The sequence below is a fragment of the Tauraco erythrolophus genome, chromosome 8 (genome assembly GCF_009769465.1).
Source record: "Tauraco erythrolophus isolate bTauEry1 chromosome 8, bTauEry1.pri, whole genome shotgun sequence".
Lineage (NCBI taxonomy): Eukaryota > Metazoa > Chordata > Aves > Musophagiformes > Musophagidae > Tauraco > Tauraco erythrolophus.
The window spans coordinates 21485689-21497606 of record NC_141472.1 but is presented as its reverse complement, the minus strand read 5'-3'; the positions used below and the strand labels follow the sequence as shown (position 1 = coordinate 21497606).

Sequence of the window (11918 nt, the reverse complement as noted above, 5' to 3'; positions counted from 1 at the left end):
AGCGGCGTCAGCTCCCAGCGCTCCCTGTGCGCCGCGGGGGGGTCTCTGCCCTCCCCACCGCCGCTGTCCGCGGCCTGGCCCTCACCTGCGCCCGTCCCCCGGCACGGCTGTATTTTCACTTGCGAAGCGGAGACACTGGGGGCGCGGGGCGGCGGCCTCGGCTGCCCTTCCCAGGGAAGGGGCCAGCCCCGGGGGACACTTTGTGCCCGGCGCGGGGCGCGTCGGCGGGAGCCGCCGCTCGGGGGCCGGGCAGCGCGCGGCGGCGGGGGGCGGGGCGGGGCGGGCTCCGGGACGGCGCGCGGAGCCGGCGGGGCACAACGGGCGCCCTCAGCGCGGGGAGCGGCGGCGGCGCTGGGCAGCAGGTTCTCGTGGCCGGCAGGAGCAGATGGCGGCCGCGCTCCTCTTCTACCTGCCTCTGCTGCCGGGGCTGGCCGGCGCGTTCAACCTGGATACGGACAACGTGATCAGCCGGCGTGGGGAGCCGGGCAGCCTCTTCGGCTTCTCCCTGGCCATGCACCGGCAGCTGCAGCCGCAGGAGAAACGGCTGTAAGTGCTCCCGCGCCCCGCCTGGTCCCGTCCCGGGCCGCCCGCGGGGACCCTCCTCCCTTCCACGGCCGGGAAACTTGCCCTGGCGGCGGGCCGGGGCCGCCAGCCCCCACCTGGTGGCGGGAGCGGAGCGGGTCCGGGCCGGGCGGGCGCTGGGGCGCCCCGCGGGGACAGTGTCGGGGCGGGGGGCCCTGGGAGGGGACGAGGCGGCACCTGCCGCGGCCCGTGGGGTGCTGCGGCGCCGCAGGCCGCCCGGAGGCAGCGTGCGCCCGGGCGGAGCGGCGGAGCCGTGCCGGGGAGCGAGGTGCCGCCCCGCCCTCCGCGGTGGCCTGCGGGGAGCCGGGCCGAGCAAGGGAGAAGCGGGCGGCAGCCCCCGCTGGGAAGCCTTCCCGCCTGAGCCGCGACAGCGGTCTCCTGCGCAGGCCCTTCCCTCGGCGGGGTCCCGCGGTGGCGGCTGTGCCCGCGGGGCCCGGGTGGAGCGGAGCGCCGGGAGGCTGGAGCCCGGGGCGGGCTCCTGGGGCAGCGCGACCTGTTCCGCCGGTGTTCCGGGGCTGCGGGTGCCTGTCCAGGTTCTCGGGTTTGTTCTCCTTGTGTGTACCCGGCCTCGGGTAACACAGGGTCTGCTGCTTGAGACGGAACCTGCCCGGGAGCGTAGATGAGGAGTTGGTACAAGGAAAACTGGAAAAATAAATCCGTGATGGAGGCATATGGGTGAAATCTAGGAACTGCTTTTGGGAAAATCGGAAAGCAAAGTAAGGCTCCTTTTTACCTCTTCAGGATCCTGACCTCTTCGTGATCATATTTGAGCAGTGCCTGACCCCACCCTGTCCAGTAGTGTGTCTTATAGAAGGTATTGGTATTAGATGTCCCTTCCCCAAATATTTAGTTTTAATTCAAGGGCAGATGAGCCCATAATCCATAAAGAATTAATGAGAGAAGGAAGCTGGAAAAAAAGTCGTATCCTTCATAAAATTAGCTGGTAAAGTTACTAAAATTACTTAAAAGTCCTGCGGGCCCATTTTGCTCACGCTTGTGTTCGTTGTGATTTTATAGAAATTACTTATATAAAGGAATACATATCACAAATACTCATGTTCTGTCTTCCATCTAGTAGACAGAATGACCCGTTTTATCCTGGAGAATGAAATACAAATCTGTGAGCTCTTTTTCAGCAGCCTTTATCTTAAGTCTTGACAGGATTACTCTTGCTTTGGTCTCAGTTTTACTAAGGAAGCGGTGCCTGAAGCTCGTTAGTTTCCCATTGTATTGTCAGTACTGGTAGAATGAGTGTGTCAAGATATGCAGAGACAGAAAGCCAATTAGGGAGAAATCAGTAGAAGTACAAGAGCGGTCACAGTATTCAAGCTAGTCTGTAATATTTGGCTGAAATGCTTCAGAGATTATTAGCATGAAAGTTCTGTATTGTATGTATAGTAAGTGCTTCCTCAGGCAATCCAAATCTGGGGACAGAGCAGAGCCAGATGCTATCTGCATTGACATGGCTTTCTGAATCCAGGCTTTCATGAGAAGCTGGAGTCTCTAATAGAGACAAAACCAGACTAGAGAAACTGTGTTTTGTGGTGATGTGTACTTCTGAGTATGAGACATCTTGGACATTTAAAAAATCTATTCACGAGTTTTAGCATAAAGAATTTGAGTGCTAGCCCGGGTAGCTGCTGAGTAGTACTCCTGGAATGAAGTGTTTTACATCATAGAGGCATGTTATAGTCACTTTGGTCATCATTTTTCCATCTGCAAGAGTAGCAATGTGTGGCTGTAGGAGAACAAGACATTAAACATGCTGAAGTGTACCTGTCTTTTACAGAGAGAGGTGTGTTTAGCTTGCTTTGTGTAAGTTCTGTCTTGTGAAACAGGTGGGAGTTTTGGTGGGGAAACTCGAAGTGAAGCCTCCCACGTTAGGCTTTATATCTGATAAAAATAAGCAACATTGAACTAATACTGAACAATTTGTGTGGCCTGTTCTATGGAAACCACGTGAAGTTTCTAAATAGCTTTACTCTTTATAGGTGGAACAAATGGTGTCTGCTGTCTGGATACTCAGTGAAGGTGGAAAGTTATGAGAATGAGGGTCATAGTGAGGTCTCCTACTGAGAGACAAGTATGCCCAGTGCCTGTGTGCTGCCCATTATCTGTAACAGCAGGAATTTTAGTAGTTTGTTCTCGGAAGTGCAGCACCTCTGCTTTCCTAACTGCGTTTTGGTCTGTGTCTTATCTCTACTGCAAAAGTGGTGTTATGTGCAGCTATCTCTCAGTCAGATAGAAGTATTTATTTTACCCCTTCTTCTCGAATGGATGCTAACTTCAAAGCTCAGTTACCGTTTGAGTGTGAACACGGTTAAGTAGTTGCCAAAAATACACAAACCCCATTTCATCCTTGAAGCTTAATCAAAAGTGGCACTTGGGTTCTCATCTGGCAGGGACCTCTATTCCCCTATTCCAAAAATCCCTGCCAAGCCGAACACCCCCCTGCCCCTTCAATTTTACAAAATTAGAAACGATTTGTAACAGACGTGCAAGATCAGTCAATCCTTGGAAAAACAAGCAAATGAGAGAAGGTGAAATACATGAATTCTGTTCAAGGACTGTTATAGTCTGTGGCTTGGAGCAAGGCTTGGTAAAACAAACTAAATGATGTGTAATTTTTCTCTTGCCTCACTTAAGTGGTTCTTAAGTGAAATGGTCCCCTCTTCCTCAAACTGGATAATTCAGTGTTGAGCATTATGAAAATCCTCTGTAAAGATGAGGGCGGGGAATGTCTAGGAAGTGTGACAAATAAAGGTACAGCTGAAATAGCCTTTAATTAAACCTGGTATTTGCTTTCGATCATTTTCTTTCTTAGTCACAGGATACTGTGGATTACATATTAGCTTTGAATGGCAATCTTTTCATTTGTTAGTGTTAGCTGCTAATGCCGTGTTTGCTAATGAGGAACTCCCAACAGCATGGGTAGATGACTGTTCCAAGAACTGCTTTGATTTTAGTTGTGAATGGTGCTGAGTATAAGGCTGTGGACTAGCAACAGGATTTCTTTTTTCTTTGTGAATATCTTTGAGTGAGAAAAGTTGAAAAGTTTGTCAGTTGGAGAGGAGAAAAACTGTGTTAATTCACAGCGACTGAAAGTGGACTGCTAATGGCGTGCGGGTGTGAAAGACAGCTGCACACAATCTTAGCGTGCATCAGGAGAGCATTAACGTTGGAGGCACTAAGGGCAGCCTGCCTGGGTTTCTGTGTACAGTTCTGGTTCATTGTCAAGCACAGTGAGTCAGGTAACAGAAAAGGCTAATGGAGCTCTAAGAGAGCTGGGCTTGTTGCCCTGTGTAAGATTGTTCTGTTTTTAATCTGTCAGTATGACGAAAATAAGGGAATTCTGGTGCTGCGAGGGGGGTGGTGGCACAACAGCAGTGTGTTTTATCTTCAAACTGGAAGAAGGTTTGTAACTTGAAGGGGCCTGAGACGTGGGAACAGCATAACTATAGGAGTAGTGGGGTTAAAGTTCGAGTAGTCCTGTGATGGAAAATGAAGAGTGTATCTAGCATCTGTGAAAAGGGACCACACTCACTATATATATATGTATTAGCTACTATACATTATAAGTATGCTACTACTATAATAAATATATTATTACTAGCTACTCACTATATATATAGTGATTGTAGTCACATAGGTGTAATTTTATATATATAGAATATAAATAAAAATGGTATGTATGTATACATACTCCATGTAAGATGTGCAGCAGGTCCGTTCCAGTCCTTTTTGGTTGTAATTCACAATGATTTTAGCAAATATATTGAATTAGAACACAGCCCAAGAGTATCTAATTTGTATATAACTTTACTTGCAAGTAATTCTGATATTTTCAGTAGAATTACAGAGCTGAATTCATATAAGTTTCTTGTTTAAGGCAAAAAAATACAAGATTGTAGTAATCAACATTCAGGATCATCTCATCAGCTGAAAAGCTGTGTGGGTGAAAGCTGTGGATAGGAGCTTTATGTCAAGACTGCACTGACCATTAGCAGCCATAAAGTCCTAAAAATTGCAGTATCTTACTAAAATTGTGGCAGGTTTTGCTGATACTGCATATCTCTCCTGTGAGCTGTTCTATCAATACATAACGAAGTTGCCTTTGGTCAGCCGGGCTGCTGACATTGCTCTACTGCTGCGCTGCACCCTCAGTGGCATTTAGCCAGTACTTCTCTGTTGACCGAGGGATTGTGCTCGTAGACACTTTGCTCCAGCAACAAAAGAGCTGGATTATGCTGGTCTGCAGTGGAAAATGACAATTTCTACTTGCAGAGGTGGGGTAGTATAATTCAAGCTTCAGGTGAACTGAATTAATAATAGTGCATGTTTACACCTTCAGGATTTAAATGCTTTAATAGTGCTGGTCTTTAGAGCATTTGTCAATTAAAAAAAAGGTTTTATTATTAGTTTTTCTTGTTTTTTTTTTTTTTGTAGACTGTGTCCTTACTGTCTCATTGCACTTAGTATTTTTTTTTCTTGAGCATCTTTTTGGTTTTGTCTGTGCAGGCTATTCTTGGATAACCTGCTTAGTATGCTTGATTACTTTATTAATTTGTGATAGTAGAGGAGTTTGTGTTCATGATAGATGTCCTGTGGCAAAGGTTAGGAACAAATGAAGTTGGGAAGGAGGAGAGAGGAGTAGTTCAGGAGTTTCCCTGTAGTGGTAGGGGAAGGATTTTTAAAAAGATCCATCATACTAATGGGTGAAAGAAGCAAGAAGATAAATTTACATCGCATAAGGGGGAAGAATGTGGAATCGCTATAGGTGGAGTCAAACTGCAGAAGGGAAGCTTTTTCCCAGTGCTAAGTGTGAGTTGTGCAGACACAGATGACAGGTTTACAGGTCAGGATTGGATACAATTGTCACTATCTGACTCCCATTCTTGCAGGAGGAAGATGTCAACACCTTTATTTTTGTCGGGTTTTTTTGTTGTTTTCCTCAAAGGAATGGGGAACACTTGTGCATTCAGTCCTGCAGGGCTCTACTAAGGCAAGAAGGATGAAATGGAGCATTGAGCTGATACACACTTGGAATTTGCACTAGTGTAACTGCTTCCATCAGTGTAGAAAAAGAGCGCACCCTGCAAGGTGCTAGTGAGGTCACAGGTCATACAGCAAAAAAGTGCTTCTACTGCAACAGTTTAGTCCAAGTAGCTCTCAAAAGGCTGTGTCAGGAAAGATATGCTGCAGTACAGTCCGTTGCTGTTAGCTGTGTGAGATCGCAGGTTCACCTTTGCTGCAGCCTTAGCTTGTGTGGCAGATGTTCACAATGTAAAGCTAGCCTTCCCACACGGTCGCTGGCAAACCTCTTATCCCAGTCCTCATCCCCTTGAGAAACTTGTTTTTCAAGAGCTCGTGTACTTTTCAGATAATACTTTTTTTATATGGTCACTTGTAAGTGCAGAAAAATCTTGAGTAACCCTGTGGTAGGTGTGTTATTTTTCTTACAGTGATGTTATTAAGAATTAACAAAATTCATTGCCGTGCTAGCAGGAGCCTTCCGTAAGGACTGTAGCATATGCCTTTTGTCAGCAGTGATGATAAATGGCCTTGTGTGCAGACTGCAGCTTTGAGAAACAGCCTAGGCTATCAGCTTCAATTACAGCTCATAAAATTGTTATGCTCTTACTGGAAGATGCTTGTACCTGGTACAACTCCTTGGTTTCATAGCTTTTTGGTTTTACCTATGCTGAGCCCGATAGATGCATCGGTTTCTAATGTAAGAGGAACCATGTCTTTGGTGGGGTTGCTAGAGCATGATGTGTACAGAGTAGATAGAGGTGATGACAGGTTTAGAAGCATTTTGGCTTATGCTTTCTTATTTTTAAATGTCTCAGTAGATGTGAATGGAACTTTGTGGAGGCATAAATTCCTGTCTCTTTAGACTGTGTGCTTGGAAAGAGAAGGATGTTCAGTAAGCTGTTACTCTGTATGGAACACGGATCTGCTGAGCCATTACAAAAGCATTAAAATATAAGTGATGGCTCAATTAACCAAAATTGCTTTAAGTTCCTCTGGTCCAAGTCTGTTGCACTCATCCCTTTCTAAAAGAATGGAATTTATACCAGGTAGTTCTTATTAAGTAATATTAGGCTATAAATCAACCCTAATGAACACAGCATATACTAGCCCAGCGAGCTCTATTGCGGCGAAAGTATTAGACATGTCTCAGAAACAGATGAAAAACTTAATCTTGCATCCTCTAAAACTAGCAAGGTTAAAATAGTGTAACTGGAACAAAGTCACACAATGCACACAAGGACAAACCTTGATCTCAGGAAGGAGGAGAAAGGCCTTTCTCTTGCTAAAGTGGATAAAAACTAATGAACTGCACAAGATATGAGTTAAGGATAATGGAAAAGCATTCTTCTTGACGAGTTGTTGTGTTCTTGAGCAGGTGCTGTGGGTCCTGACAGCTCTGCTGAATGATGCCTGAAGGCTGGGCAGAAAAGCGTTGAGGGGAGCGCTCACATTTGGAAAGACCAGCAACTATTCTCTTGCTTTTCAAACTGTGCTGGTGTAGACACACACAGATGGGCAAAGTAGGTGTGTCTATGTGCATGTCTAACATAAAGCCTTCAATGAAACTGTCTGTGAGGTCTTCTGTTGTGAAAAAGAGTTGTAGTCCATAACAGTGTTTGCTTTAAATATTGAGAAGAAGTCATCCTATACCTTCTTAGTCTGACGTATAGTTCGGTTTGAGAACTGTAGTTTGAAGTTGGATGGGCTAGAATGTATTTGAAGAGCATAACCACTTACCATCTAAAACCTGAGGTGGGAGTGAGCTGGAGAAGCATTTTTTCTGCAGTTCCCTTCATGCAATGAGAGGTAGGTGCTGGGGTGCTGACTGGGGCATGTGTGCTGCGTGTATGCTCTGCCCTGATTCTCAGCTGTGCAGGCTGGAGCTGAGCGGAGAATCGAGGCCCTCTCTGGTGCTGGCATCCTGAAAGCTTCAGCTGGCAGACAGCTGCTTGAAGCAAATTGCTGTCCTGATCTTATGGACTGACTGGCACAAGAAAATTTATGATGGTCCTCAGACTTAAAATGTGACCCCATCAACTACAGAAGGCTAGAAAGCGAGGGAGACAGAGAGAACATTGATCAAGATACAGGGTTGTAGAGTGAACCATTCAAGCATCTGAAGAACGCAGCGTGCACAACACGAGGCCTGCTTTCTGAGTGCTGCTCTGTTCCAAAGCAGCAGGATATGGGACAGACGTGCCAGGAGTTCTTCTGCAACAGGGGCATTAAAGGGAGCACTGTATTGTTACGTTATCTGTGAGCTGGAATCTTAAAATTTAGTGTTTTCGTTTGAGGACATAGTTTTCCTTTGGTTTCTGTTTTCATTTTCTAAATTTTCTGAGGTCTTCAGAGCAGCAAAGAGCTTTCAAACAGATGTGCACGGAGAGATGAGATGTACTGGTAGTATTGGGCACAGAGGTGCAGTTGTGTCAGAGTTATTATTGGAAGATATACTATGATTTTTGTATCAGTGTCATTCTTGTGCTGGCTACCTTGATGGTGAATAAAACTCTTTAAGCTGGCATATACTTAAGGAATAAACCATAAGGCAGCCCAACGGTAAGATATGGATCCATCTTCAATCCAGATGTGGAGTTTTACATAGCGCATTGTCTTCAGTTAAAAATACCTTTCACCTGTGTAGAGATTCCTAATTAATACCTTTTTTTTTTTGTTATGTTCTAGTAGGAAAATGTCTTGTACTGTGGCAGGAAATAATAAATAGTCTGTGTTGTATCTTCTTCAGAAATACTGGCTAACCCATCAGTCTCTACCTGGACTATTGATGGATCTAATCTGTAACTGCAAGGCAAATGTAAATCTTTGTAGTATGACTGTCAATATCAGTGTTTTTATTTATAAACAATTTTTATTTAAGTTTCTGAGAAGTCTCTTTACTATTGACTGTCTTTAATAAGTATACTGCAGTTGTGTAGATTCTTCTATCCAAAAATCTCAACAAAATTTATAGTGCTTTTATTTCTTTAACTGTAAAATAGGAATGAAGAGCACAAAATCACTGTTGTGGTGCTTGCTAAGATGACTGCAATCTTCTGTGTGATATATGTTACTAATCCTGCTAATACTAATTTGTAAAGAAGAGAGCAAAACTTAGGCAGAAGCAGGACAGGTAGGTTGGCTCGTCATAAATATTTTTTGTTAAAGGATAACAAGCAGAGAAGAATGGTTTACTGATCTAATTTGTTGCTGTCTGGATTCTCCACAAAATAAAACAGAACATTTCCCAAATTAGTATATTGAGTTGTCTGGGACATTACAGCAGTATGTTGTTGGCCAGTCAGTATGGGCCATTCTTCTCTCCTCTGTTAAATTACTCTTTCAAACCCTTTTTCAACAAAACCTTTCTGTGTGTGCCTGAGCAACTGTCAGGTTTGTAAGGAATGCAATCTGGTAAGTTTTTCATAGGAGATACCTCATTCATTTCAGAAGAACTGCTGTTTAAAGCCAGCTGTTGTTTAAATGTTTCAGAACCAGCCTGGGGCTAGATGAATCATTCTAGCCATAACTGTAAAAACGGCACGTTTTGGGGACATGTTCTGCAGAAAGGACAAGACGGAGATTAGGCTATTGGGCAAATGGCTATTTAAAAACAAGTAAGCAAAAATCCATATTATTGAATGAGCAGATGGTGGTCTGTACTGTGAAATGTTAGCTGGAAAATTAATACCTCGTTTGCCAAATACCTGGTATTTGGCAAGGGCAGATACAGTAAGAGGCACAGGAATATTTGAAGAAATAAATATACAAAATGGTCTGGAAAATGTTGAATAATTCATTGATCTTTGAGATCCCTTCCAACCCTAACCATTCTATGATTCTATGTATTAGCATTGGATATTGCTGATTGAGATATATATAAGCAAGTTGCTGCTTGAAAGTAATGGCAGAAGAATACAGTCTGGAAAAGCAAATGTGAATGTGGAAAAAAAAGTCTCACTTCGTTTTTAAGGGAATTATTTAGTATTTTAAAAATAAGTGAACTGAACCATAGATTAATAAAGCTCCCTTTGCAACTTTAGCATCAAATGTACTGTATTCTTGGTAAGATGTGCTTCCCTTGGGTTTAAGGTAACAACAGTATCACATGTTTTAAGACTATTTTGAGAATTCCCAAACTATTGCTTTGGAAGAGAGAATTGCAGTTATGTTGGTTCAGTTTAAAGAGCAGACCAGATGTATTCTGCTATGAAGTACCTGAGATTAGATCTTGTACTGGTTCTTGCATAGTGATTTTTTGGAGCGTTTGCTTGTATGGACTGACTGTTTTTGGCTCTGTTAGGAGTGTTGGCTGTTTTTCTTGTTTCCTCTTATGGAACTGGATCTAAAAATATGTCATTTCCTAATAGTGATTTCTGTTAAGCAGTTGTACTAATGTGTGTGAGGATGTTTTGACTGTTGGGAAGGGAGAAGGTCTGCAGGATCAAGAACAGAAGCAAGAGAGATTCATGGGATGCTGCCTGTCTAGATGCTGTCTGCAGCATAACAGTGTACTCGGGTCCCTCCAGGGTAAAACGCATGGTTCCTGCACTGGATTTCACTGTCAGCTAGTGAGCTTCTAGGTTACTTTTCAGCTCTATTCTTCTTTGCGTTTGTTTTCTATTTTCAAGGAGTTTGGAGATCTTTGAGAAACAAGGAACAGCAAATAGGAATGATCACTGTTGTTAATTGAGTTTGCTGATCAGTGTCCATGGGCATGGCAGACTTTCTTACAGAGACTGACCGTCGTTTCCTTTTGCGTGAAGATGATAAAGGCAATTTTTCAAATGGAGGTAAATGTGCTTAGCTTTGACCTGCTTCAGCTGGCATTGATATCCTCCTCAAAAGCAGGTCTATAAAATATTTCTTTAAAAAACAAAGCAAAACAAGATTGCAAATATGCTGGGAACGACTCACCCCTGTAATGCCCAAGGTTTTTTGCTCAGCAGCACATGCACAGGTCAAAGGTCTGAGGGAAATGCATGTTTATCCTGGAAGTGCTCAAAAGTGGCAACCAGCTGCCACTGATAGCAAGCACAGTGTTGTTGCGTGTAGTTGAATTCTTTGGGTCCCTCTTTTCGTATAGCTCTTCTCACATTGCTCTTGTACGGGAATTGTGAGGATTGGTCAGCCTTGCTCTTTGTCATTGGTGCTGCTGAAGCTGCATAGTGGTTCCATCTGCTAGCTCTTAGACCTTAGCGGTGTCTAGCAAAGTGTGTAGAAAGAGATCGCAGCTCGTATTCAATTATCCATGTTTGTTTCGTGTGAAACAAACCTTAAGTGAAAATCACATTATTTTCTTGACCAAAAATGCTAAAATAAATTTGGTATATTTTTTTCTTACATAATGTGATTTTCACTTAAGGTTTGTTTCACACGAAACAAACATGGATAATTAAATACATGCTAATTAATGTTCTTGACCAAAAATGCTAAAATAAATTTGGTATATTTTTTTCTTACATAGCCAACTTTTGTAGCTGCTACTAAAAATATGGCATAATTGTGCAAGTCCCTGTAAACTTTTCGTCCACTCAATTTACGTTTCTGCTAAAGAAATGTTTGATAATTATGTAGCGTGACCCCAGAACCTTGCTGAAGAGGTAGGTTGCTTCTCTTTTCTCAGCCAAGCTATATTCCTGCCTGTAGTGGAAGAATACTTTGTTGTCGTCAGGTCAGATCTAGTCCTAGTAATAGCTGAAATACCGTTTGCACAACTTTCAGTCTACAACAGCACAGGATGTTAAAAATACTTGAAAACAAATAACTAATGCCAGGTTCTGCTCAAGCGAGAATGTGGAGAGTGCTGAAAGAAGGGAAAAAAAAAAGTGTGAGGAGAGACATGTAAAAATTAAGCGTGTGTGTGTGGAGGGGGAGCAGTACATGGCAGAAGAGAATGCAGTGGGTTTCTTGGCATAGTCTCAAATATAAGTTATTTTGCAAACAGAAAAATCTTGTTCTTAGGTTTTGCAAGCTGGTTGAAATTCTCAGTTTGTACATTCCTACTCGTAAAATAGAATTACAGCTTCTTCCACAAATGTATATATGGAGAAGTTTCTTGTGAATATATGATTTATTTCTGTCGATCAGTGTTTCAGTATCTGCACGAAATGTAAAAAAAGGCTCCTTAAGTGTCCCAATGTTACAGGCATTCGTTCAACTTGGTTCTCCTACAAAAGTACCTTATTGGAGTGACGTTCTGTCTTCCAAGTGATCTGAGTGCCTGTGTTTTCAGTTAATTTAAAGGAGTGGGGGACTGTGTGTCAGTACACGTACCCAGTGACACATCTGCTTTTGTAATTAAG

General features: G+C 43.5%; 1 protein-coding gene across 5 annotated transcripts in view; it reads left to right on the top strand.

Moving 5' to 3' along the window:
- The first annotated feature begins 385 nt into the window (after nucleotides 1–385).
- Nucleotides 386–11918, top strand: part of ITGA6 (integrin subunit alpha 6) — a 44710-nt gene continuing 33177 nt past the window's right edge. For 3 of the 5 annotated variants that reach the window (XM_086615361.1, XM_086615360.1, XM_086615362.1), the window contains exon 1: nucleotides 386–546. In XM_086615361.1, coding sequence (XP_086471487.1) covers nucleotides 386–546 — 161 coding nt within the window. The remainder of the gene's footprint in view (nucleotides 547–11918) is intronic. The other 2 variants (XM_086615363.1, XM_086615364.1) reach the window with 1 other exon arrangement.